A 26,992-nucleotide genomic window follows, 5' to 3' on the forward strand; every position below is an offset into this window, starting at 1 on the left:
TGCTCACAATAGGTAAAGTTTTACCCCTCCCCCCTTCCCTCTTCTTGATTTCCAATGACCTTTACATCTCTTTGAGTCCCTGTGTGCCCATGAGTTAGCTCCGAATTATTAGAGAGTACACATAGTGTTTGTTTTTCCATTACTGAAATCAACCTAAGTGCCCAACAAATCATGAGTGGGTGAAGAAAACATGGCATATTTATACATATATATATGATATATATATATATCATAGAGTACTACACAGCCATAAAGAGGAATAAGGTAACGTCTTTTTCAGCAATGTGGATGGAATTGGAGACCATTATCCTAAGGGAAGTATCTCAGGAATGGAAAATAACTTGAAAAAATATTATATGGGTCAAAAGGTCAGTCCAGAGTCACCCGGAATTGCCCACGGAACTCTGCGCTCACACCCACCCTTCCTGGGCCGGACCATAACGGCCCCCAGGCCCACTTCCGGTCCCGGGCCCACCCGCCGCCATTTTTCCACCACCCGGCCAGGAGTCTGCCCTCCGCCGGCCACCGCCCTCACCCACCCTGGGTTTACCCCGAGGGCCCCGCGGCCGCCAACGCCGCCACTGCCCGCTCCGCAGCCTGCGCTCCCCAGGCGTCTTCGCGTTTTTCCTGCTCGCCGCGCCTGCGCTACCCATCATGGCCGCCATCTCTCAGGTGCGCCACAACTACCACCCCGACTGTGAGGCCGCCGTCAACAGCCACATCAGCCTGGAGCTCCGCGCCTCCTACGCGCACCTCTCCGTGGCCTTCTACTTCGACCGCGACGACGTGGCCCTGAAGCACTTCTCCCGCTACTTCCTGCGCCGGTCGCACCAGGAGAGGGAGCACGCGGAGGAGCTGATGGGCCTGCAGAACCGGCGCGGTGGCCGCATCTGCCTTGGCGACATCAGGAAGCCCCACGAGGATGACTGGGAGGGCGGCCTGCAGGCCATGACGTGCGCCTTCCACCTGGAGAAGATCATCAGCCAGAGCCTCCTGGAGCTGCACGAGCTGGCCACCGACAGGGGCGACGTGCAGCTCTGCCGCTTCCTGGAGAGCCACTGCCTGCCGGAGCCCGTCAAGACCATGGAGGAGCTGGGTGGCTACCTCACCAACCTGCGCAACATGGGGGCCCCGGACGCCGGCCTGGCGGAGTACCTCTTTGACAAGCTCACCCTGGGCGGTGGCGGCAGCGGCGATGGCAAGGAGAACTGAGCTGGGACTGTCCCCACAGCCACGGGTCCCTTCCCCGGCTCAGGCCACAAAGTAGTCGGGCGAGCATATTTCCCCTTCAGAAGTTGACTTAAGTTTTTTCCTTTCAGTTTTACCGTTGTGTCCAATAAAGTTATCTGGTTCTTCGAGCAATAAAGTTGTCTAGTTGATTTGTGTGTGCAGACCTCTCACGTTTGAGGCATAAGGGCAAATCCCTGCGTGCGGGTTTAAAACAGGTATCCAGGGGGGCTCTCCACCCACGCATACATAACCCATGCACTGCAGCTCAAGATCTCCACGGATGGAGGGGAAAGGTACTGCATTGGCCCCTGGTAAACAAGAAATTAGTCTCCCCTGTACAAACTTGTGGACATGTGGGTTGGGGTAAAGTGAGGAGTGGTGGGGTGAGCGGTCTGGGGCCCGTATATGTGGGTGTGTGTGCATGGTACAGTGTCAAACATGGTCTAGAATTGCTTATAGTGACTGCCTCTGCAGAACAAATGACAGGACTCGTATTGGGTAGGGATTAAAATAAAGGGGTCTTCAACTTTACATCAAACTTGTGTTTTAAAATTTGCAAATATTATTGTTCATTGATTCTAGGTAGCAAGAGGGGGGCTCTGGAAGATGGCATGGCAGAATCCCTCTTTGACAAGCTCACCCTGGGTGGCTGCGACAGGAAGAACTGATCTGGGACTGTCCCCCCAGCTATGTGTACCTTCCCACCTCAGGCCACCAGCCAGGTGTGCACATTGCCCTTTCAGAACGTTCACTGAAGTTTGTTCCTTTCAGTTTTACCATTCCTTCCAATAAAGTTATCTGGTTCTTAAAGCAGTAAAGTCGTCCAGTTGATTTTTATGTGCAAAACTCTCACCGTTGAGGAATTAGGGCAAATCCCTGCACAGGATTAAAGTGGGTACCCGGGGGTCTCTCCACCCACCCAAACATACCCCATCCCCATGCAGCTCAGCAACTCCATGGATGGAGGGCAATAGGTACTCCACAGGCCTCTGGAAAACACATAGTCTTCCCCTTAAAAACTCTGCAAGCATGTCCGGTGGAGTGGGGTGGAGTGATGTGGGGTGGGCTGTCTGGGGCCCTGATGTCTGTGCATCCAAGTGCATGGGACAGTACAAAACATGGTCTGGAATTCATCATAGTGGTTACCTCTGGGGAAGAAGTGAAGGGAATGGGATTGATTAGGGAGGGCTTAAAATAAAGGGGTGTTCAAGTTTACATGAACACTTTTGATTTTTAGATATGGAAATGTTAACTTTTATTGATTCTAGGCAGCAAGATGGGGTCTCTGTGTGATGGGATGGCAGAGTCCTTCTTTGACATGTTCACCCTGCGCGACAGTGATGTTGGGACTGAGCCTTAGGCTGGCTTCCCTACAGAACAGGGGGAGGGGGTGATTTTCTGCATACTGTCCTTATGAAACCTCCACTCATGTTTTTTTTTTTTTCCTTCAGTTGTATCATTTATTCCAATAAAGTAACACAGTTAAAAAAAAATACCTGGGCCGGGCGTGGTCACTCACGCCTGTAATCCTAGCACTCTGGGAGGCCAAGGCAGGTGGATCACTCGAGGTCAGGAGTTAGACACCAGCCTGAGCGAGACCCCGTCTCTACTAAAAATAGAAACAAAAATTATCTGGACAACTAAAAATATATATAGAAAAAATTAGCCGAGCATGGTGGCACATGCCTGTAGTCCCAGCTACTCGGGAGGCTGAGGCAGGAGGATCGCTTAAGCCCAGGAGTTTGAGGTTGCTGTGAGCTAGGCTGATGCCACGGCACTCACTCTAGCCCGGGCAACAAAGTGAGACTCTGTCTCAAAAAAAAAAAAAAAAAATCCTGAATAAGAATGCCGAAAAATACAAGGTCAAGGCTGAAGGTGAAATTTGTGATACTGAATATAAAGTAGACTAGATCCCTCTGAATGTTAAGCCAGTGACTGTGGCTGCTTTGAAGAATGTAGGGGGAGAGTTGAAGGTGGAGACCCTTGCATCCATTGTGGCTGGTCTAGGTGGAAAAACTAGTGTGGCTTGAAGTGCCTTGGTGGCTGAGGAAACTAGGAGAGGAAGACAAGTACCAAATCTTTTTTTTTTTTTTTTTTTTTTTGAGACAGAGTGTCGCTTTGTTGCCCAGGCTAGAATGAGTGCCGTGGCGTCAGCCTAGCTCACAGCAACCTCAGACTCCTGGGTTTTAAGCGATCCTACTGCCTCAGCCTCCCGAGTAGCTGGGACTACAGGCATGCGCCACTATGCCCGGCTAATTTTTTCCATATAGATTTTTAGTTGGCCATATAATTTCTTTCTGTTTTTAGTAGAGACGGGGTCTTGCTGTTGCTCAGGCTGGTCTCGAACTCCTGACCTCAAGCAATCCACCTGCCTCGGCCTCCCACAGTGCTAGGATTACAGGCGTGAGCCACCGCGCCCGGCCACAAGTACCAAATCTTTTTGGACAAGTCAACGAGATTTGGTCATGGACAAGAGGTGAGGAATGGGAGTTTGAAAAAATAATTCAGGTTCTGGGGTTTGGATGTGAGCACCTGGGTTGATGGTGGTACTATTATCAACCTGGGGATGTCTGAGGTAGGGCCCCTGGGGTGGAGGGGTGGGGAATGCAGGTCTTATGAAATCTGGGATTCCTATTAGAGATGCATGCCCAAATGGCATGCAGATAGCTGGAGAAATGAATGCCTCCCCCAACAGGAGCTAATGGGATGATGTCAGGTTTTGAAGATACATATGGAAGACATCATCCTATAGTTGATATTGAAGTCATTTGACTGTGTAAGCTCACCTGAAGGGGGGAGGAGAGACTATGGCACAGCCAGCCAGCTAATGGATAGAGGATGGTTGAGGTATTTTAACACCCAGAAGGGTGCTGGTCCCATTTTGACCATTATCTTGTTCCAGACTGTGGCCTTCAGTATCTGCTCCGAGTGCATGACAAAATCAGCCTATTTCTGATTTCAATGTGGACTTTGGCTCTACCTTTCAGGATGTGGGGAGTTAACCTTTGACCTTATCTTCATTGCTGTGTGTAGAAAGAATTTCCTGGTACATGCTTAAAGCTCTGACTCGGGTGGGGTACAGGCAATATATGTAACATGTCAGAAAAATTAAATGATTTCTAGTGCCTCTTTTTTTACTAAAATGAAAGAATAAATGTTTATGGCTTGCCAAGGGCCTTGTGAGAAATCTGAAAGGTAGTTTTAATTGCAAAATCTACGACGAGTCATTATTTTATTTCCATTTTTATTTAGGATTCAATTTTGGGAATGCTAAAATTAAAAGTTGCCTGGATGTGTGATCACTTAACATAGAATCATGAGCCCAGGAACATTATTGGTTGTAGCTTAGCTATCTATTAATTCAGTGGGAGGACAATGTTTAAGTAAATATAGTAAAGTCTTTAAGACTTTAGAAATGCAGAACTTGTTTGTTCTTTAAGAGAATAATAAATGGCATGATGACGTTAAGACAAAGGGATATTCAGGTGAGAGAGAATCTCTGCTATTTGGGCAGAATACGTATAAGGTGATGTGGTAGACTGCACGTGGCCTCCTAAGATATTCAGGTCCTAATCCCTAGAAATCTATGAATGTTACTTTATATTTTGCAAGTGGGACTTTACAAGTGTGGTTAAGCTAAGGATATTGAGATGAGGAGATTACTATGAATAATCTGGGTTGGCCCAAAATATATTCAAAGTGCCCTTATAATAGGGATGAAGAGGGAAATTTGACTACAAAAGCAAAAGGCAATGTGACAACCGAAGCAAAATTCTACACTGTTGGCTTTGAAGATTCAGGAAGCAGTTACGAGCCACAAATACATAGCTCTATAAACTAGAAAAGGCAAGGAAACAGATTTTACCCTGGAGCTTCCAAAATTAATGCAGCCCTGTTGACACCCTGATTTTAGCTCAGTGAAATTGATTGCAGATTTCTGACTTGTAAGAAAATAAATGTTCGTTGGTTTAAGCCACCAATTTCATGGTAATTTATTACAGCCACCATAGGAAACTAATACAGAAGAATAATAATCGTTTACAATCTAATTTTAAGAGCAGACCAATATGCCAACAAAATTTAGTCCTTTTCACAAAGAACAAACTAAATTCTGGGTTTGCTTCAATATAGCATTCGATTCTAAAGGACCCACCAGCTCTTTTTGAAAATCTTATGAACAAACCCATCAAATGTAAACCAGATTTTTTTTGAACCAGATATGGAAAAAAAATTAAACAAGTTTATGTTCACATTCAGATTTTCTTTTTTATGAATCTTCTGTAGCTTTCTATATTCATTCAGATTTTGTCTTTCAACATCCTCTCTTACATTCTGGAACAACAAGTTATTTTACTCCAAGACAGAAATATTCTTGTTTTGGCTCTTAATCAAAATAAACACACAATAATTCATGTGTCATTATCTTGAGACTCCTAGTAGACTTTCATTCATGTATATTAATTATGACTTTTAAACAAAATCACTTTTATTCCATATGCAAAGCTGCGGTGAATAACTGTGAATTTTTTTTTTTATTTTAGCAGCCTAGCAGATCTCAGGAATATACCTAACCCAGCTTTATCAAGCCGCACACTTCCACTTATACAACTTCTCAATGTGGCAGACATGAACATGTTCCTTGACAGACCCAAAATTATACCCCTTTTATAGCATGTACAAATAAGAAGCAAAATTATATAAAGTGAAATTATGCTTCATTGTGAATATTTTAATATTCTATCCTATAAAATATCTAGGCATCCATTGAATGTCCATTAAATAACTCAATATAATATCTGTCCAATGTCTTGCATTATCTAAAAATCTTGGAAATTATCTTCAAGCTGACATAATACAAAACATTATGATTGAAGAAATACAAGTTTTGAGAACAACGATTCAGTTGCTTAAATATAAGTTTATATTTTTCATAATCTTAAACATTAAATAGATGTAATGCTAGTTCATGTGATCAATAAAAATTTGTAAGTTTTAAAACAACAAACCTAAGTAGCATAAAAATGTATACTTGCGTTGTACCTAATACTGATAAATAATGGAAAACATAGTTATTTTCATTCACCCTAAACTATTAAACTAGTGTTGTTCACCAAAGATTTACATAAGTTATGTAAATCTGAATTCTTAAAATGGTTGTGAGTTGGTTTCTGGGAGAATATATATTGTTTAAATCTAGCGTATTTAAAATATTATACTTCAATTTCCTCATTCTCAAGGAATTTTAGGAATATTTAATTTATATAACCCAAAGAGACTTTATAATCTGTCAGTACCATCCAAAGACAGGAAAGCTTTACATACTCACACAATCAGAGGTGAAGGTATTTCAGAATTACAGACACACAGAAATATAGACACAGAGAATATAGCTTCCATTCTACAATTTCACCCATGGGTCAAGTATAGGCAGAAATAGTAAACTTCCCTGATTCAGATGTCAAAAAACTGTTTTCCTCCAAGGGGATAAAAATTTCTTAATTGAGATGAGTTAAAACTAGACAAGTACACAAACAAATAAAAAGACTGACCAAACAAGATTTTCTGTTGTTTCTCACACAATAGAGACCAGGTTTCTATAAAACATTAACCCATTTTCAGAGATCTCCAGATGGTCATATCCTAAAACCAAATTCCCAACCATTTTATCAACAATAAGAATAACTTATCTAATGTAAATGAACAAAAACAAAACAAAGATAAAATTAGTAGAGAGAAAAATCAAAATAGAAATTAAATATTGAAATTAAAATGAGAAAAACAGAGAATGAAGAAAGTCCTATTTTGCTTTGGATTCACCTAGAAGAAACAAGAAAAGATATTCTTAGAGTCTGAGCATAAGGTGCACATCTCTGTCACAGTTTATCTGGCTCTGATAGGTGAATGCACTGGGCATATCGATGTGAACTCCAAAATAGTTAAAATATATTGTGAGAGTAAAATGACATTCATACATCTACGAAATGGAAATGTGTTGAAAGAATTTAACTCATGAGGAAATTGGCAGATAAATATAAGTAGTTAAAAAGCAGATCTAAAGAACAGACAGAAATATTGATCATGTATATTTAAATAAATGGAGGCAAATGGGTTTTATTATAACCTAAGAGGAGAAACAGATGGACTTCTACAGGGCAAGGCATTCAGCATGTCTATCAGTGATATATAACTTACAGAGGGTTGTAAATGAGCTCAGAAGCAACACAAGGCTAGAATCAGAGAAACTGAAAGGGTATCCTAAAGACAGAGCAATGGTTCCATTGACATGGTTTTTTTTGTTTTGTTTTGTTTTGTTTTGTTTTGCTAAAATGTTAAAGTCAAGTAGAAAGTTAGAGTTTCTTAAAAAACAAAAAACAAACAAACAAACAAAAAAAAAACCAGTCCAGTCATTGGGGTGACAAGGTTCCTCTCATGGGCATTTCTAGGCTGAGGCCTGACCAGAGCCCAGTGGACACCAATGGCATCACAAAGTCTAGGTTGTCACAAAGGCAGCTCCCTGAGCAATGCGGGGCTGGAGCACAGGGATACAAGGGGCAGGGATAAGCACTGGTATCCTGAGAGGCCCAGGCCAGCAGGAAGTCAAGCTGTGCTAATTGGGGAAAAGCCCAGCAGACATGATGTCTGGGAACGAACACAGTCCAGACTCCCGTAGGCGTAGGAGGCAGGCCGTCTCCCGCTCCGCGAGGGCAGAGCTGCAGTGCCCGGTTAGCCGCGCGGGCCGCCTCCTGCGAGAGGGTCGCTATGCCCAGAGCCTGAGCTCGGTCACTCCCGGTTTCCTCACGGGCATCCTGGAGTACCTGATCTCGAACATCCTGGAGCTGGTGGTCAAGGAAGCCCACAACAACCGCAGGGTGCGCGTCACCCCTGAACACGTGGAGGCTCCAGTGAGCCAGAACCAGCAGCTCAGCCGCCTCTCTGGGGACGACACCCACTCTCAGGTTGATGAGATGCCCCAACCCAGGAAGAAGTAGAGGTTCCTGGGTCTCAGAGCCGGGCAGGACCTCATCAACAGCCCCATCCAGCCCCCAAAACTGCCATAGAGAGGGAGCCCAGGCTGCCACCATCAGCCCATTATATTAAAGTGTTTAAATCTGTGACAGTGCTCCTGACTCCTCTCAGTTTCTGTCGCCTTGGGTAGGAGGCGTCTGTGAGACATCCAAGGGGAGCTATCCCATAGAGAGTTGGGGGGTGGAAGGCATGGTCAGTGGGGGGCGTTTGAATCAGTGATTTCAGAGGAGCAGTTTCCAATGGTGAGGGGTGTGGGCAGTGGCCCTGGTGGGAGCAGCTGGCTGAGGGAGACGGGGAGAGACGTCCTCATTGACTCTGAGCGGGGAAGGCCCTGGGAGGCCAGGGAGTTGGCTGGGGCCTCCTAGGCCTGTTGAATTCCCAGCAGGAAGCTAGGAACTATGCTGGGGCTGAAGACCCTGACTGAGGTGCCGGTGGCTTTATTCACGGCAGGGAAGGTCTAAGGTCAGAGGACAGTGATGGCAACAGGGATGGGGCAGAGGGGACACACTGGCTGGCATGAGCTTAATGGGGCAGGGGCTCTTACATGGGGATTTAGGAGTCATGGGAAACCATAACAAAAAATACAAAAAAAAGGAGTGATGGTCAGGTTGATATATTAATCGTTTTTTATTTATTTATACTCTCACTGATTCCAAAAGAAGACTAGAGATAAGGAGTAGTAGCCAGTGCTGTGAATACATCTTTCTGTCCTATGTTGTGGACATTGGTAAATTAAATCATAATAATATGTAAAACCTGTGATCTGGCCTAACAGAGGCAAATCAAGAAACTTTTAATGGTTTTTAATTATTAATGAGCGGGATTACTTATAAGTGTATTTTATTCAAAACACAATTATCAAGCCTATTTTCAGATTAAACACCTATTCATTTGAATGATTACACATCTGATAGAGCAACAAACAATTATCAGTAGCCAAATATTAATATATGCTTTGAGAGGGATACAAATAACCTGTGTAATTCTGCCCTGAGTGATGGACTAAAAAGCACATATGATACTCCAATGCTCTTCATGATCTGTATTATTTTACAACAGGTGTCACATCAAGTGTTGCAGCAATCTGTGCCCCTGCCTGTGAGTGCCCACATTTGAGGTTTTCACCATTCATAGGATTCTCGAGGGCCACACTGTGCAGTCCGCTGCCCTTTCAGAGGGGGCGGGTCAGAGGCTGCCCAGCCGACGACAGTGATGGAATCCAGGGGTCTGGTTCCAGATCTCAGTTCACCTCTTTTTGGCCATGTGATCTCGGACCTTCATTTGCTCCCTCTGAGCAGGTTTCCTCAAGTGAAACATGGGGATAATAAGAGTCCCTGTATGTTTGGCTTCCCCAAAGATTAAGTCCCTTGTGCCTGCACACTGCTGCCTCACACTGTGCATGGCACAGGGGAGCCCTTACCAAACAGCTGCCTCTGTCTCCTTCCCTAGCACCAGGCGCGCAGGCATGCTTCCCCAGGGTGCAGCCGGGCCTGGTTCTCAGGTGACTGCTGGGTGCTCAGGCCCTGGCTGTGAAAATCGCAGCCTGCCGGACCCCGTGCAGAGACAGGAGAGGGCTGGGCAGAGGAAGAAGACGGGGGAAGTGGCATGGGCCAAACTCTCCTTACTCTGCTTTCCTTTCTGCTCTGTACTGTCCACAACCTCATATGAAACAAGATGTTTCTTTTTCGGAACCAACTTATACAGCTGGTTCCATCACAACCTGTTGCTTCCACTCCAAGAGAACAGCAAAACCCTGCAGGTACAAAAATCTGATGAGAATACGAAAATGAAATACCATGGTAATGAGATTTATGTGGAGCTATAACTAGATTTAGTATGCACCTGGCACAAGACAGACTTTGCAATCTTCCTCTGCTAATTACCCTCTCTCTGATTTGCTTTTGGGTAGGTGCTCCAAAACTTCTGAAGATACAAGACCAGATAAATTGAAAAGTATGATCAAAATATGGGAAATATCAGATAAACAAATGTCTGGGTTCAATGAACACAATAAACAAGACTGCAAACCAGATTTGTTACTTTAAATAACTTGCAGCCTATATTTTCCATGACAAGAAATTATAAATAAATCTTGGTGCTCACTCTGGATTCTCTCTAATATGGTCAGTCAGAACCCATTAATATTTTTCAAAATTTATAGTTATTTACATTTCCAGCTCTGACATTTTACAGGGAAAAAATGGAATGAGGGTTTTCCTTACCTCTGATTGCACCAAATAATTTCCCCTTAGAAATATAAGTTCAATATCATCACTGTGCCTGTTCAACTATGAGATTCTCATCACATGATCCCCATCATCAATAGTATGTGCTATTAAGCAGCTACAATAACAGCTCCAAGAAGATGTTGTAGTCGTTCAGTACTCGCTTTATAAGATGAACACCTTGATTTTTAATGGATCTGTTTGGGGCCCCCTTCCACCAGACATTCCTCTCTACTTCCTCTCCATCTCCAAAGTTTAGAACACAGATAGCAGCTGAATGTCATAATTACATATTGCTGCTAATAGAGACCTCAGGCTAGTGAAGAAACTATGTTGGGTTATTTCCAAAGCTAGAATATAATCCCAAAAGACATGTGGTCTAGTAGCTCAAGCCTTTAATATTTGTATGAGGGGTGGAAAATGTTTAAAAGATAAAAAGGAAACCTACCCAATTAGTAGCTATGTGACCTGAACAAGTTATTCCTTTAAGCCTCAGTTTCTTCACCCGTAGAACGGGATAATAGAAACCTACCTTATAGGCCGTCGGAGCGTTCAAGAAGATGATGTGTATAAAATGTCTAGTTTAGTTCCTGGCATAGAAATAGTAAATAAGTAGCAGTGATTATTACTAATTTTTATATATGATACTCAATTCTCTGCTCAAAGTGACAGATTAATCTATCCCATAGTACAAAGACCACCCTAAATACCAATGCTATGGCCTCTTTTATTTACTTTTTTTAGAGACAGAATTTTGCGCTGTTGCCCAGGCTGGAGTGCAGTGGCACAATCATAGTTCACTGCAGCCTCAAATTCCTGGGCTTAAGTGATCCCCTTGCCTCAGCCTCCTGAGTAGCTGGGACTACACAGAGCAGCTGGCTGTGCACCACCACACCCAGATAATTTTTCAAATTTTTTTTTAGAGACAGGATCTCACTATGTTGCCCAGGCTGGTCTCAAACTCGTGGACTCACACAAACCTTCTGCCTCGGCCTCCCAAAGTACTGGGAATACAGGTGTGAACCACTGCTCCCAGCCTGACTCAATTTTTAGTGCTTAAATTTAGTCAATAAGTCTCACAATCATATTTATTTGCAAGCACCGCAGGTCACTGATGATATTTCAAATGCCTGTGCTTGGAATCCAAATTAGGAAAAGTGGAGTTAGGTAACTCCATAAATGGGAGTTGCAAACTCAGTTGCCCCAAGAAGTCTTGGAATTTACATAAATCTATAAATCTGGCTGAACATAAGACTTTGAGAATTAATGCTGCTTGTTTTAAAATAAAATATTTTATTTACTTTAGTCACATAGTATTTTAAAGTACTCTATGTGTGCTCTATGTACCTAAAAATGGCCGAAAATCATCAATGTTCTATCCCTGGAATAGATCTTCTCTAAGGTACATTATTATTCCAATATTCTGTGATTCTAAGATTAATTTGGACATGTTATAAGGAATATTATATGATTTACTAAAGACTACGTATTTGCAGTGAATTGCACTAAAAATGAATATATGCAAAGTTCAATATATTTTAATATTGAATAAGTCAAAAGTAGAAAAAGTATGTCCCAGATACAGCACTGATTTCAGGACAATCCCAAAAAACAGAAACCTCTCAAATGACACATTTCCTTTTCCATTATTAAAAATTTAATCACAGGTGAAAACTCAGGAAATACAGATGTATGAAGCTTTTTAAAAAAACAGGGCTGGGCGCGATGGCTCACGCCTGTAATCCCAGCCCTCTGGGAGGCCGAGGCAGGTGGATCGCTCGAGGTCAGGAGTTCGAGACCAGCCTGAGAAAGAGCGAGACCCCGTCTCTACTAAAAAAAAGCAAAATAGAAAGAAATTATCTGGCCAAGTAAAAATATATATAGAAAAAATTAGCCGGGCATGGTGGTGCATGCCTGAAGTCCCAGCTACTCGGGAGGCTGAGGCAGTAGGATTGCTTAAGCCCAAGAGTTTGAGGTTGCTGTGAGCTAGGCTGACGCCATGGCACTCACTCCAGCCCGGGCAACAAAGTGAGACTCTGTCTCCACAACAACAACAACAACAACAAGTAAAACAATAAATGTTCTTCTAAATGTGTATGATGGACATTTTGCAGAATTGTCACTTTTAGGATTATCAACTCTAATTTCTTCTAATTATAAAGTAATACATATTAATTATGTAAAATTCTAATGCCAAAGCATACAAAAAGAAAACAAATCACTTGCAATTCCACTGAAAAGGTATAATCACTACTAACATTTTGGTTCACATCATCTTTTAAATGTTTGACCTCTATTCTTTCTCCCATGCTTGTACCATCTACCAGTTGCATCCTTACACACACAGACATGTTACATATTTGCATGTAACCTGTATGAAGCTCAGAATGAAATTTTTAGTCACATATTTAATGGATGACCTACCAAGTATCTCATCCATAGTCAATTTTTAAAAATCTTTGAATAACACTTCTCCCTCTCTCTTCCCATTCTCTCAGATTATGACCCCTTTCCCCATTTTCTAACTCATCTATGATATCGAATAGATATTATTCCAAAAGATATATAATGAATGTTAACCATGGATAAACACATAAGATTTCATATAGTACCACATCACTTTGGAATTCCAAAACATCAATAACACACATGAAAATGTTTACTTTTTTTGCATGCTCGGCTTATACACTTCAATTTCTTTTCTTTCTATTCTATGGCATGCTAGGAAATCAGAAGTCTATAAAATAATACTCTTTTTTTTGCAAACCAAAAACAATAAGATTTTTATTTTGAGGGATTAAAAACAGAGCTTAGGCAAAAAGTGAAATCCTAAAACCCGATTTTTATCTTACCTATAGTAGTGCAATTAATCTCAATTAACTCAATCCATGCCCCAAAATGTTGGTATTACTCCCCACAATTATCACCCCCACTCTTTGATGAACATATGTAGTCTCAAAGAGGTTATATAATAATAGACTCAAGGTCATTGAACACGTAAACATTGGAGCTGGTATTTCAACCAAAGAGTCCTGGCATCAGAGCAAACCAACAAGCAATCTGCCTTGACGTATAAGTAATTTTGAACCAGTTTGGCTACTTTCCTAGAAAATTCCATCTCCCATCATTTTGATTGTGCAGTCAAAAGTGAGCTGGTTAATTTTACAGACTAAATATTTTCAATTAAGGTAACAATGATCTGAATGAAAAGGAAATGACATTTATTTATTGGGAAATGGACTTTATTCTGTCCTTGAGGCCAGAGTATAAGATGACAGTTCACTTGAAATCATACCTAATAATTGTCAGTCAAACAAATAACTGGGTTTAGATTTCTGTAAACTCCTTATGTAATTCTTTTTCTTATGAAAACAGCCAAAAGATATTGAGAAAGAGCAAATGATTTCAAGACTTGGTAGAGAGGTGCTTTAGAGGGAATGAACATTAGCAGTTGGCAACTATGCCTACAGTGGCACAAATTTCTGTGTGCCTAAATAAGAACTTCTACAATAATTAAATCATGCTTTTACAGCAATCTGAAGCACAATGTAAAAGATTCGTTTAATGAAGAGAAGAAACCTTAGAGGGTATCCATAGTTTTAGATCGGGCTGAAGTTATATTATACAAATGACAAGCACATTCTGGAGCTGCCAGTGTGGTCTGACAAGCACTTCAGAGAAAGGAGCCCCAAGAGGTAGATGTTTCATCATGTCAGGGGCCTTTGAGAACAAAATTCAGTAGGTGCAAGACACTTTCAAAGAATGTTTGTTTCCCTTTTATAAAATGTGTGCTTATCTGGTTTAAATTTTCACACTTCCATATATGCATAGAATCTGAGTGACTCAAGGCCTGAAGGTCACTACTCATAATTGGAGAGAACAGAGCTGGGCACGTTTTACGATCTTTGATCACTCAGCTCAGAAGCTACCTCAGAACGTTGGGAAATGGGTGATTTTCCCGGTTAGTTTCTTGCTGAGGAGGGCCCAGCAGCACTTGATATACAGCACTCACCTGGCTTCTCCCTTTCCTTGAAGGAGAATGACAGGACAGGGAAGGAAAGACGGTGGGAGACCAGGGACTGAAAACCAATCCTAACTCCCAAAACCGCCTTGTTGAGAGCAGAAGGTAGGAATACTCCCAAGTTGGGAAATTCAAGCAAAGAGGTTGTCCAAGATTTTTAAGATTCCTTATCAAGAGAGATACTCTAGGGAAAATGGCTAGACTTACACACAGGCACTTATTTTGGTGTTATTTGTCTACAAGGAAGTAAAAGGCGTATCCAGCTTCTGAGAACACAGAAAGAGAGATCCTTTGTAAATTGAAACAAAAAGTAAGGCATTATCTTGAAAACTGCCACTAGAGGGCAGAAAAGTTGCTGGCCCTGGGAAACAGTATTTCTGCTGGGCATGATAAGCACCGATTGAATTTCTTTTACTTCTAGTCGAAGATGATATAGCCGGGGGATGAAGAGCCAAGGTTGGTGGCATCTTGTTTAAAGGAATTATGGGGACTAGTTTTTGCAAGGTGGCACATAGTTTACATAAAGTAAACCCTCATAATTTATATGAAATTGTTTGGAAACTGCTAAGGTTTGGATTCAGGATGCCTGAATGGAACCAGTGAAGTGGGGGAATTGGTAGCTGGTCCTGGTGCGAGAAGCATAAGGAGGAATCTCAAGTCCCCAAATGTCACCACTGACTAGTATGTAAAATTGACTGTTAAAAATTCATTCTTTCAGGCCGGGTGCAGTGGTTCACGCCTGTAATCCTAGCACTCTGGGAGGCCTAGGTAGGAGGGTTGCTTGCTGTGAGGAGTTCAAGACCAGCCTGACTGAGAACAAGACCCCACCTCCACAAAAATAGAAAAATTAGCTGGGTGTGGTGACGAGCACCTGTAGTTCCAGCTACTCGAGAGGCTGAGGCAGGAGGATCCATTGAGCCCAGGAATTGGAGGTTGCAGTGAGCTATGATGACATCACTGTACTCCAGCTGGGTGACAGAATGAGACTCTGTGTGAAAAGATTTCATTCGTTCATGTCGTTAAGGAGGAACAAAAGCAAGGTGCAAGATATTGTGAATTATGTTACTACTTGGGTACGGGGGGAAGGGTATATATCCAGGTCTGCCACCTGCATTAAACAAAGGTATGTAAGTGCCGTGGTTTGGATGTGGTTTGTTCTTGCTAAAATTCATGTTGAACTTTAATTGTCAGTGCAGCAGTGTTGAGAGGTAGGGCCTACTGGGAGGTATTTGGGTTGTCAGAGCAGACCCTTCATGAATGGCTTGGTGCCCTTCCTGCTGTAATGAGTGAGTTCTTGCTCTTCAGAGACTGGATTAGTTCTCATAGGAATGGATTAGTTCCCAAGGGAACGCGTTGTTATAAAGGGAGGTTCCTCCTCATGTTTGGTCTCTTTTCACATGTGTTTGCTTCCACTTTGATCTTCTGTGCCATGTTATGATACAGAACAAAAGCCCTCAGCACCAAGCCCCTTGAATTTCCCAGCCTGCAGAACTGTGAGATAAATGAACCTATTTTCTTTATAAATTACTTAGTCTCAGGAATTCTGTTACAGTAACAGAAAACAGTTAAACCAGAAGGATATATAGTAAACTCCAAGAAAGTTTACCTTTTGGTTGGGGCTGGAGAGGAAGACATTTGAGAGACTGGGGACAGAGACAAGAGGAAGGCTTCATCATAAATCAATTGATATATTTCATTCCTGAACATTCTGGATACGTTACCTTTTTCCAAAACTTCAAACAAAGAAACTCATTCTTTCAGAGAAGTCAACAGGTACAGGTAACCCTTTCTAGAATCCTGGCTATGTATTACAGGTTGAAATAGCAGCCAGTATGAGATGCAGGCAAGGTTTAGAGACCTGTGTGTTCAGTGGACATGGGTCATTAAGGGTGAAATAGGTCATTACAGGCTGGATTCCACAGGGAGAGCATGGACTCTGGGTCTGAACACTACAAGGGACATTCACACACCACCCACAAACCTAACTGCCAATCATGTATATAAAAAAGAAATGAAGAGACTCATTCCATATGCCTGGTGCTTAAATAAAGTCACCTATGTAATGTGGATCACATAGCTTCTCAAAAATGAGATAACAGAAGAGGAGAAATGATGCAAGGACGTTACCTCCTTCCAAAGCCTGGTGATTCTGACTCCATCACTGACTAGCTGTGAGGCTTCAGATAGCGATACTACTCTGATGCCATGTTCTCCCATTTGAAATAGGGAGGATCCATATCTCACAGGCTTGTTGTGTGACAACATGGGAAATGTCTGGAAAGTACCTAAAATTGTACCTCATAAATAGCATGCACGAGACAAATACTTGCTATTTAAAAGCAAGGGGAAGATGGGTTTAATTTTTTTCTTTTCTTCAGCTTTATTGAGATACAAATGACAAAACTTGTATATAGTCAAGGGGCACAGTGTGATGCTTTGATTTACATATACACTGTTAAATGATTACCACCATCAATCTAATTAACACATCCATTACCTCAAGTATACAGTACCTTATTATTAAGTATAGTTGCTATGCTGTATATTAGGTCCTCAGAATTTATTTCTCTTATAACTGCAAGTGTGTACATTTTGACCAGAAAAAGATGCCTTTTCCTTATAATCTTCTTGTATGTGTTAGATGAATCATAACTATTAGAATACCCACGAAGTAGCATAAGCAGTAAGGTTAATTGTGTTCATTAATCAGGAAGTCTGGGGGGTAGGAAATGCCAGAATATACCTCTGGCTCAATTATGACAGGGCACTACGCTAGGTTCTGCAATTCACTTGGCCTTATCTTCATGGTTACAAAATGGCTGCCCCTGCACCTGGCATCACGTCCTCACACCAGCGTCCAATCAGGATGACAACTATGGGGTCAAATGATTTCTTTTCACAAATTTCTATCACTTTTATCAGGCAAGTAAAATTTTATCAGAAATACAGGTTATTTCCATTGACATCTTAGGTCAGAACTGTCATGTGGCAAACCCTAGCAGCAGGAGAAACTTAGAAAGCAGGCATCTAGAAATGGAAAAAAATTTTTCATGATTGATTTGACTAATTATGATTTATCCCAAGGAGCTTTCCACATTGTCACTCCTAAAAGTTTAGTGTTCTCTTAGTAGGGAAGAAGGAGTAGAATGGCTTTTAGATCAATGATTGACAGTGTCTGCCATCACATCTTTGTGGAGATAATTGATTAAATCATTAGCATCTTAGATTAAATTACCTCAGGCAATTGCTTTGTGCCAAAGGGTGGTGGTAATAGGAAATCCATGATAAAGCTGCAATGAGCATGTTGGATGCAGAAAGACAGCTGAAATGTTAAAAATATTTGGTGACTATTTTTAGGTAAATTTAGGATCTGTTAATATGAATAGGTGTCAGCAAACATTTCTGTAAGAAATTACATAGTAAATATTTTAGGCTTTGAGGGTCATATGGTCTCCGTCTCATCACTTTGCAGTGCAAACCCAGCAACAAGCAATATGTAGATAAATGGGCACGGTTCTGTTCCAATAAAACTTTATCAGAAAAATATGGTTGCCTAAATTTGGCTTGTAGGCCATAGGTGATAATCTATGGTATAAGACAGACCAGTTTGTGCTAAAACAACATGGACAAAATTGTGTGTGTGTATCTGTGCACAACATCAGTGGAAATGAGGGGTTTCCAAGTCCCTTTAGATATTTGCTAATTCAATCATGTTGAAATTACAGTAATTTTTATCGTGTTTTATTCCATACTTATATGAGGATATGATTTAGTGAGTTTAAATAGAGGGATCAGTATTATTTTCCAGTTCCCCAGGTGTCTTAGTCTGCCTGAGCTGCCTTAACAAAATACCATACTGAGTGGCTTAAACAACAGAAATTTATTTCTCACAGTTCTGGAGATTGGAAGTCTGAGACCAGGGTGACAGCACGGTCGTTTTCTGGTGAGGGCTGTCTTCTTGACTCGCAGATGGCCACTTTCTCTCTGTGGGCTCTCATGGCAGATGGGGTGGAGACTGAGAGAGAGAGCGAGCGAGCAAGCTTTCTGGGGTCTCTTCTTGTAAGGACCATCAGACCAAGTCCCCACCCTCATGACCTCACCTAAACCTAATTACATCCCAAAGGGCCCCTCTTCATATAGCATCACACTGGAGGATAGGGCTTCAACATGTCAACTTTGGGGGCACATAAACATTTAGTTGATAGCATTCTGCCACTAGCCCCCCCAAATCGTGTATGAAAAATATATGCATTCCATCCTGTGCTAGTCAGGGTTTTCCAGAGGAACAGAACCAATAGGATATATAGAGATACATAAAAGTAGATTTATTATGAGAATTGGCTCATGCAATTATGAAAACTAGAAGTCTCACCATGAGCTGTCTGCAAACTGGAGACCCAGGAAAGCAGGTGGTGTAATTCAGTCTGAGTCCTAAGGCCTGGCTTAGGAGGAGCTACAATGGCCAAGGGCAGGAGAAGGTGGATATTACAGCTCAAGGAGTGAGAGAGGTAATTCACCCTTCCTCCACCTTTTTGTTCTATTTAGGCCCTCAACCGACTGGAGGATGTCAATGTGGGTAGACCTTCTTTACTCAGTCTGCTGATTCAAATGCTGACCTCTGCCGGAAGAATCCTTACAGACACATCCAGAAATACTGTTTTACCTGCTCTCTGGGCATCCCTTAGCCTAGTCAAGTTGACATGTAAAAATAACCATGTAAAAATAACATGTAAAAATAACCATAAAATGTAAAAATAAACATAACTTTCCCTCTGTGTGTGGTTGTTTGTGATACAGCCTGCTTGTTCCTCATCTTACTGACCCAAAACTCAACACACCCTACAGTGCTAACCACGGTTAAAAAACTAATTTTTAACAACAGTCATGTAAATAAGTTTTCCCCTTCCTGCATGTTTTCTTCAGCCAGTCTGCAAGAGAAAGCCTAAGGGAGTACGCCCATGGACCTTAAGAAAAGCATATTCCCACAGATCCTCTCTTGCTCCCCACCCACTGGTTGAGCTCCCTACTGTCTCCAGACTACCTGTCAGCCCTGTGGCCACCCCTCTTCTCTCATAGACCTGTGTGTAGTAAAACGCTTCTATTATGTTCTGTATTTGGTTGTGCGGACTCATCTGTTTCTCACCTGACTGACACACCTGAACCTCACTTCCCTCCTGGCTAGGGTGCTCCTAGACTATCACCACTCTGAAGAGAGACCTCAAGACCAAATTGAAAAGAAATCATAACAGTAAAAACCACAGCAGGTGAAGGAGGGGTTCACTACAACAGGACACAAGATGAGGGATTTCTGGGAGGAATGGAAGTGTTCCATGTCTATTTACATTGGTGTTAGTTTTTTTTTCTTTTTAAACTATGAATAATGCAGAAAATATATATATTTTTTTAATTTCTTTTTAATTTTTTTTTCTTTGGGAGACAAGGTCTCACTCTGTCACTCAGGCTTGTGTGCAGTGGTGCAATCATAGCTCACTGCAGCCTCAAACTCCTGGGTTCAAGCTATCCTTCCACCTCAGCTGGAACTACAGTTGCATGCCACCATGTCTGGCTAGTTTTTTCATGTTTTGTAGAGACAGGGTCTCACTATGTTGCCCAGGCTGGGCTCAAGTGATCCCCTCACTCTAGCCTCCCAAAGTTCTGGGATTACAGGTATGAGCCACCAAGACCAGCCTTTCAATGTTTTAATTGTGGTGGTAGTTACACAGCTGTATGTTCTTGTCAAAACTCTTGGAACTAGCCATCAAAAAATGTGAATTTTGTTGTAGGTAAATTATGCTTTAATTTCTAAAAAACAAAACAATACAAGAAGCCTCATAGGGATGGAAGAGAAGAAACTTGGGATTTAGTCAGGGAAATACGACACACACACACACACACACACACACACACACAAACACACACGTAACCTAAGAGCACTTACAAAGAAATAATCAAATGAGTACACATTTATGTACAGTAATATGAATGGCATCCACAGATGCACTAGGAAGACATCAAACCAGTGATACCTACTTCTTATAAGAAAAGTCATCACTGTGCTGAGAACTATTGGTAGTCTGGCTTAGTTTTTCCTCAGTTTCTGGATAAATGTGTCATGTGATACAGACTAAAAGGCTTAACTTTTTCCGCATCAAAATATGGATAAAGAAAACTTTCAGAATGTATTTGTACTTTTTTAAGCAATATGTACTGGCCTCTGGAAATATATAGTTTATTATATAAAACATGCTAATTTCAGTTTGAGGGGAAAAGAAACAGTGACTCATATTTTCTATTTTGATAACTCTTGTGTAGTCTTTTTGGTCTTATCCTCATTGTAGCCAGGGAATAATAGGGGAATTTGATGGTTGTTTCCCTTTTGGCAAAGGGGTTTATAATATTTTTATGCTTATATTTTGCCCTGCCTGTGTAGAGAAATGTAGGCAATATTTCTTCTAGATAGAAAAATAGTCTGTAGCATAAAGGAAACCTGAAGATGGCATGAGACCAGGTAGATAATGATAAGCTGAAAGCTGTAGTGGAAGTGAATTCATCTCGACCTATGTGTGAATTAACAGGAAGGATTGATGTTACTGTTGCAACAGTACTGGACCATTTGAAACAAATGGGCAAGGTGAAGAAGCTGGATAGATGGGTACCGTATGAATTAAATGAGCATCAGAAAAGAAATCATCTCAAAGCTTGCCTTTCTTTGCTGTCACGCCATAAAGGTGAGGCATTTCTACACCGTATTGTTGTATGTGATGAGAAATGGAGTCATTTGACAATCGCGAGTGTTCGGCACAATGGCTGGATAAACATGAAGGGTGGAAACACAGTACAGAACTGAATATTCATCAAAAAAAGTTAATGGTGTCTGTTTGGTGGTCCAGGCCTGGTGTTATCCACTATATCTTCATGAAACCTGGTCAGTCGATGACAGTGGATGTCTACTGCAGCCAATTGTGTAAAATGATGAGGATGCTTGTGATGAAGCGGCTGAGATTGGTTAATAGAGACAGGCCAATCGCCTTGCGGGACCCCATGTCACAAAAAAACAACGCTGCTCAAACTACAGAAGCCGGACTTGGAAACTCTCTGTCATCCACTGTATTGACCAGACCATGCACCAACTGACTACCACTTCTTCCAGGCTTTGGACCACTGCTTGCAAGGAAAAATATTCAGTTCTCAACAAGCTGTGTTTCTAGGAGTGTGGGGCAAGATTGAGACAGTAGAGAGAATAAAAAGAGTGAAGAATACGTTAAAAAGTGTGAGAAGGATGAAAAAGTGGAAAGATCCACTGAGATTTTGGAGGTGGTACTCAGCTGTTGGAGAAGAAGGGACTTTATTATGCGTACAAGGAGAAAAGTGGAGGTCGATGATTTAATAACGTTTAGGAACTAATTGAAAAGGTTATCCAAAGTGGCACTGGTACAGCTGCTGAAGTCATTGAGGAGTGCTGCCATACAAATAAAGCTTTGTGATACTAAATATAACTAAAGACATCACAAAAACATATTAGGTAACAATCGCATTTGGACAATATGCAAACAGGTTGCTATAAGAAATCATCCAGGTGATTATCTCAAAATGGTTGCATTTATATTAATAAATTTATTTATTTCAAACTATTAAGGGGATACAAATGTTTTTGTTATATGGATACTTTTTATAATGCTTAAGTCAGGGCTTTTAGTGTGCCAATCACCCAAACAGTGCTCACAATAGGTAAAGTTTTACCCCTCCCCCCTTCCCCCTTCTTGATTTCCAATGACCTTTACATTTCTTTGAGTCCCTGTGTGCCCATCAGTTAGCTCCGAATTATTAGAGAGTACACATAGTGTTTGTTTTTCCATTACTGAAATCAACCTAAGTGCCCAACAAATCATCAGTGGGTGAAGAAAACATGGCATGTTTATACATATATATATGATATATATATATATATATATCATAGAGCACTACTCAGCCACAAAGAGGAATAAGGTAACGTCTTTTTCAGCAATGTGGATGGAATTGGAGTCCATTATCCTAAGGGAAGTATCTCAGGAATGGAAAATAACTTGAAAAAATATTATATGGGTCAAAAGGTCAGTCCAGAGTCACCCGGAATTGCCCACGGAACTCTGCGCTCACACCCACCCTTCCTGGGCCGGACCATAACGGCCCCCAGGCCCACTTCCGGTCCCGGGCACACCCGCCGCCATTTTTCCACCACCCGGCCAGGAGTCTGCCCTCCGCCGGCCACCGCCCTCACCCACCCTGGGTTTACCCCGAGGGCCCCGCGGCCGCCGACGCCGCCACTGCCCGCTCCGCAGCCTGCGCTCCCCAGGCGTCTTCGCGTTTTTCCTGCTCGCCGCGCCTGCGCTACCCATCATGGCCGCCATCTCTCAGGTGCGCCACAACTACCACCCCGACTGTGAGGCCGCCGTCAACAGCCACATCAACCTGGAGCTCCGCGCCTCCTACGCGCACCTCTCCATGGCCTTCTACTTCGACCGCGACGACGTGGCCCTGAAGCACTTCTCCCGCTACTTCCTGCGCCGGTCGCACCAGGAGAGGGAGCACGCTGAGGAGCTGATGGGCCTGCAGAACCGGCGCGGTGGCCGCATCTGCCTTGGCGACATCAGGAAGCCCCACGAGGATGACTGGGAGGGCGGCCTGCAGGCCATGACGTGCGCCTTCCACCTGCAGAAGATCATCAACCAGAGCCTCCTGGAGCTGCACGAGCTGGCCACCGACAAGGGCGACGTGCAGCTCTGCCGCTTCCTGGAGAGCCACTGCCTGCAGGAGCCCGTCAAGACCATCGAGGAGCTGGGTGGCTACCTCACCAACCTGCGCAACATGGGGGCCCCGGACGCCGGCCTGGCAGAGTACCTCTTTGACGAGCTGACCCTGGGCGTCGGCGGCGACCACAAGGAGAACTGATCTCGGACTCTCCCCACAGCTATGGGTGCCTTTCCAGGTCAGGCCACCAGCCAGGCATGCACATTCCCCGTTCAGAACGTTCACTTAAGTTTTTTCCTTTCACTTTTACCGTTGTTTCCAATAAAGTTATCTGGTTCTTCAAGCAATAAAGTTGTCCAGTTGATTTGTGTGTGCAGACCTCTCACATTTGAGGAATAAGGGCAAATCCCTGCGTGCGGGTTTAAAACGGGTATCCAGGGGGGCTCTCCAGCCACCCATACATAACCCATGCACGTGCAGCTCAGGATCTCCACGGATGGAGGGGGAAGGTACTGCATTGGCCCCTGGAAAACAAGAAATTAGTCTCCCCTGTACAAACTTGTGGACATGTGGGTTGGGGTAAAGTGAGGAGTGGTGGGGTGAGGTGGGGTGAGTGGTCTGGGGCCCATATATGTGGGTGTGTGTGCATGGTACAGTATCAGACATGGTCTAGAATTGCTTATAGTGATTGCCTCTGCAGAACAAATGACAGGAATCGTATTGGGTAGGGATTAAAATAATGGGGACTTCAACTTTACATCAAATATTTGTTTTAAAATTTGCAAATGTTATTGTTCGTTGATTCTAAGTAGCAGGGGGGCCCTGGAAGATGGCATGGCAGAATCCCTCTTTGACAAGCTCACAGTGGGCCACAGTGATAACAGGAATTGAGCCTTAGGCTGGCTTCCTTGCAGACATGGATGTGACTTCCAGTGGTCACCGGTGCCAGGCATAGGTAGTACCCTCACAGTACCTCTACTTATGTGTTTTTTTTCCTTCAATTGTACCATATCTTCCATTAAAGTGACAGGGTGCCAACAAAACCTAAATAAAGTCAATAGTAGTGCTGAAATATAGAAGGTAAAGGCTGAAGGTCAAATTTGTGATATTGAATATAAAATAGAATAAATCCTCCTGAATGTGAAGCCAGTCACTGTGACTGCTTTGAAGAATGTGGGGGGGTGGGGGAGATTCAAAAGTGGAGACCAGCTAGAGCCAGTGTAGCTGGGCCATGTGAGAGACTAGTGTGGTTTGAATTTGGATGGTACCTGAGGAAATGAGGAGAGGTAGACAAGTTCCAGATGGCTTTTGGACAAGTCAGCAAGATTCGTTCATGGTCAGGAGGTGAGTAATGTGAGATGGGGAAAATGATCTGGGTTCTGGGGTTTGGACTTAGCACCTGGTTTCATGGTGGTGCTTGTACTAACCTGGGGATATTTTCAGGGGGGACACCTGGCGTAGAGTATTGGGGAATGCATGTCATGTAAAATCTGGGATTTTCGTTAGACATCCAAGTGGAAACATCAGTCAAGTAGCTGGGAAAAATGAATGTCGGGTGTGGAAATACACATATGGGATATATCATTTTATACATGGTCTTCAAGTCTTATGATTGGATGAGCTCACCAGAAAGAGAGTGTAAGAGAGAGTGTGATAAATCCAGCTCCCAGCACAGAGCAGCTAACAGTTTAGGGCATGGTTGAGGTGTCTGAACACCCACAGGGTGGCTGGTCCCATCTTGGTTATTACCGTATTTGAAGATGTGGCTCCTAGTGTCTTCCCCACGTTTATTTCAAAATTACCCTGTTCCTGACAGGCTCAATGTGGCCTCTGGTTACTCCTTTCAAGATATGGAGAAGAGTTAGGCTTTTACCTTGTCTTCCTGGCTATTGATAAAAAGAAATCATTTTTCAATGAAAAGAATATTCTGCAAGGACATGATACAATACCTGCACTATGGAGACAACTTACGTGTCTGTCAATTGATGAAGGGATAAATAAATTATGGTGTATACATATACAATTATTATTATTATTATTCAGCGCTAAATAAGAAAGAAATCCTGGTAATTTCAATGACCTTGGAGGACATTATGCTAAGTGAAATAAGCCAGAAATAGAAAGATGATGTTGGTGGGAATGTAAAGTAGTACAGCTATTATGGAAAACTGCATGGACATTTCTCAAAAAACTAAAAATAGAAATATCATATGACCCAGCAATACCACTGGTGGGTTTGCTGGAAATCAGTCATTTGAAGAGGTATCTATCTGCACGCCAATGTTTATTGAAGCACTATTCACAATAACCAAGGCATGAAATCAACCTAAGTATCCATCAGCAGATGAATTTATAAAGACAAGACGGTATATGTAGACAACGGAATTTTATTCAGGCATAAAAAGAACAAAATCCTGACATTTGCAGCAACATGGATGAAACTGGAGGTCATTATATTAAGTGAAATATGCGAGGCACAGAAAGACAAATATTGCATGTTCCCACTCATATGTGGGAGCTATAAAAATGGATCTCATGGAAGTTGTGAGTAGAATGGTAGCTACCAGAGGCTGGGAAAGAAAGGGTAGGAGAAGATGAAGAGAAGTTGGTTAAGGGGTATAAAAAGACACTTAGATAGAAATAATACATTCTATTATTCAATAGCACAGTAGAGAAATCATAGTTAAAAATAATTTATTGTATATTTCAAAATAGCTAAAAGAGAAGATTTGTCATGTTCCCAAGACAAAGGTAAGGTTCTGAGGTGATAGATATCCCAATTACCCTGATTTGATCATTACACATTATATACAGCTATCAAATATTACATGAACTCCACAAATAAGTACAGCTATTATATAACAATAAAAAATATGAAAATTGACAAGTATGTCAGGTGAAAGATATGTTAATTACCTTGATTGTGGGAATAATTACATTATGTGTAGTTATATCAAAATACCATGTTGCACACCTTAAAGATATACAATTTTTACATTTGTCAATCATACCTCACAAAAATATGACTTTGAAACCACAAAAAATATAATAGAGGGCAAAAATTGAGAAATAAAAAATATCAAGGACATATAAAAACAAATATCAAAATAGCAGAAGTAAGTCCTTTCTTATCCTGAATTACTTTAAATGTATGGAATGAAGGTAAAGCAGTACTTAGATGAAAATTTACAGCTGTAAATGCCTCTGATTTGAAACAACAAAGATCTCAAGCCACTAATCTTATTTTATACCTTAATCAACCAGTAGAAGAAAAGTACATAAAACCCAAACATAGCATCAGGAAAGAAATAAAAAAAAGACAGAGTGGAAAAAATAAAATAAACAGTAGGAAATAATAGTGAAAAATCAACGAAACCAAAAGAAAGATCAACAAAATTAGCAGACCTCAAGCTAGACTAAGAAAAAAAGAGATAAACAAATAACAAAAATCTGACATGACATGGGAACATTACTACTGACATTAGAGAAATATAAAGGATTTTAAAAGAATTTAATTACCATTTGTACACCAACAAAGTTTATAATTTAGATGAAATAGACAAATTGCTAGCATCACACAAACTACCTCAGTTAATCAAAAACAAACAGATAATCTAAACAGAGTTTTAACAAGAAAAGTGATGGAATCAGTAATAGAAAACCTCCCAAGAAGAAAAGCCATAATGAGATGGCTTCATTGATGAATTACAGCAAATATTTAAAGAAGAATTAACATTGATCCTTCTTCTTTTCTTTCAAAATT

The 26,992-nt window shown here is 41.9% G+C and overlaps 2 protein-coding genes across 2 annotated transcripts; both read left to right on the top strand.

Moving 5' to 3' along the window:
- The first annotated feature begins 446 nt into the window (after positions 1-446).
- On the top strand, positions 447-1,375 carry LOC123628667 (ferritin heavy chain-like). Its single transcript, XM_045538551.1, has one exon. It carries the CDS (start codon positions 655-657, stop codon positions 1,210-1,212), a length of 558 nt encoding a protein of 185 aa, XP_045394507.1. The 5' UTR covers positions 447-654; the 3' UTR covers positions 1,213-1,375.
- Positions 1,376-22,738: 21,363 nt separating this feature from the next.
- LOC123628265 (ferritin heavy chain-like) lies at positions 22,739-23,430 on the top strand. The gene has a single exon (XM_045537885.1). It carries the CDS (start codon positions 22,879-22,881, stop codon positions 23,428-23,430), a length of 552 nt encoding a protein of 183 aa, XP_045393841.1. The 5' UTR covers positions 22,739-22,878.
- The last annotated feature ends 3,562 nt before the right edge of the window (positions 23,431-26,992 follow it).

The sequence above is a fragment of the Lemur catta genome, chromosome X (genome assembly GCF_020740605.2).
Source record: "Lemur catta isolate mLemCat1 chromosome X, mLemCat1.pri, whole genome shotgun sequence".
NCBI lineage: Eukaryota > Metazoa > Chordata > Mammalia > Primates > Lemuridae > Lemur > Lemur catta.

Excerpts from the sequence above, each read along its gene's own strand:
- LOC123628667 (XM_045538551.1), top strand. The coding sequence starts at position 655 with ATGGCCGCCATCTCTCAGGTGCGCCACAACTACCACCCCGACTGTGAG.
- LOC123628265 (XM_045537885.1), top strand. The coding sequence starts at position 22,879 with ATGGCCGCCATCTCTCAGGTGCGCCACAACTACCACCCCGACTGTGAG.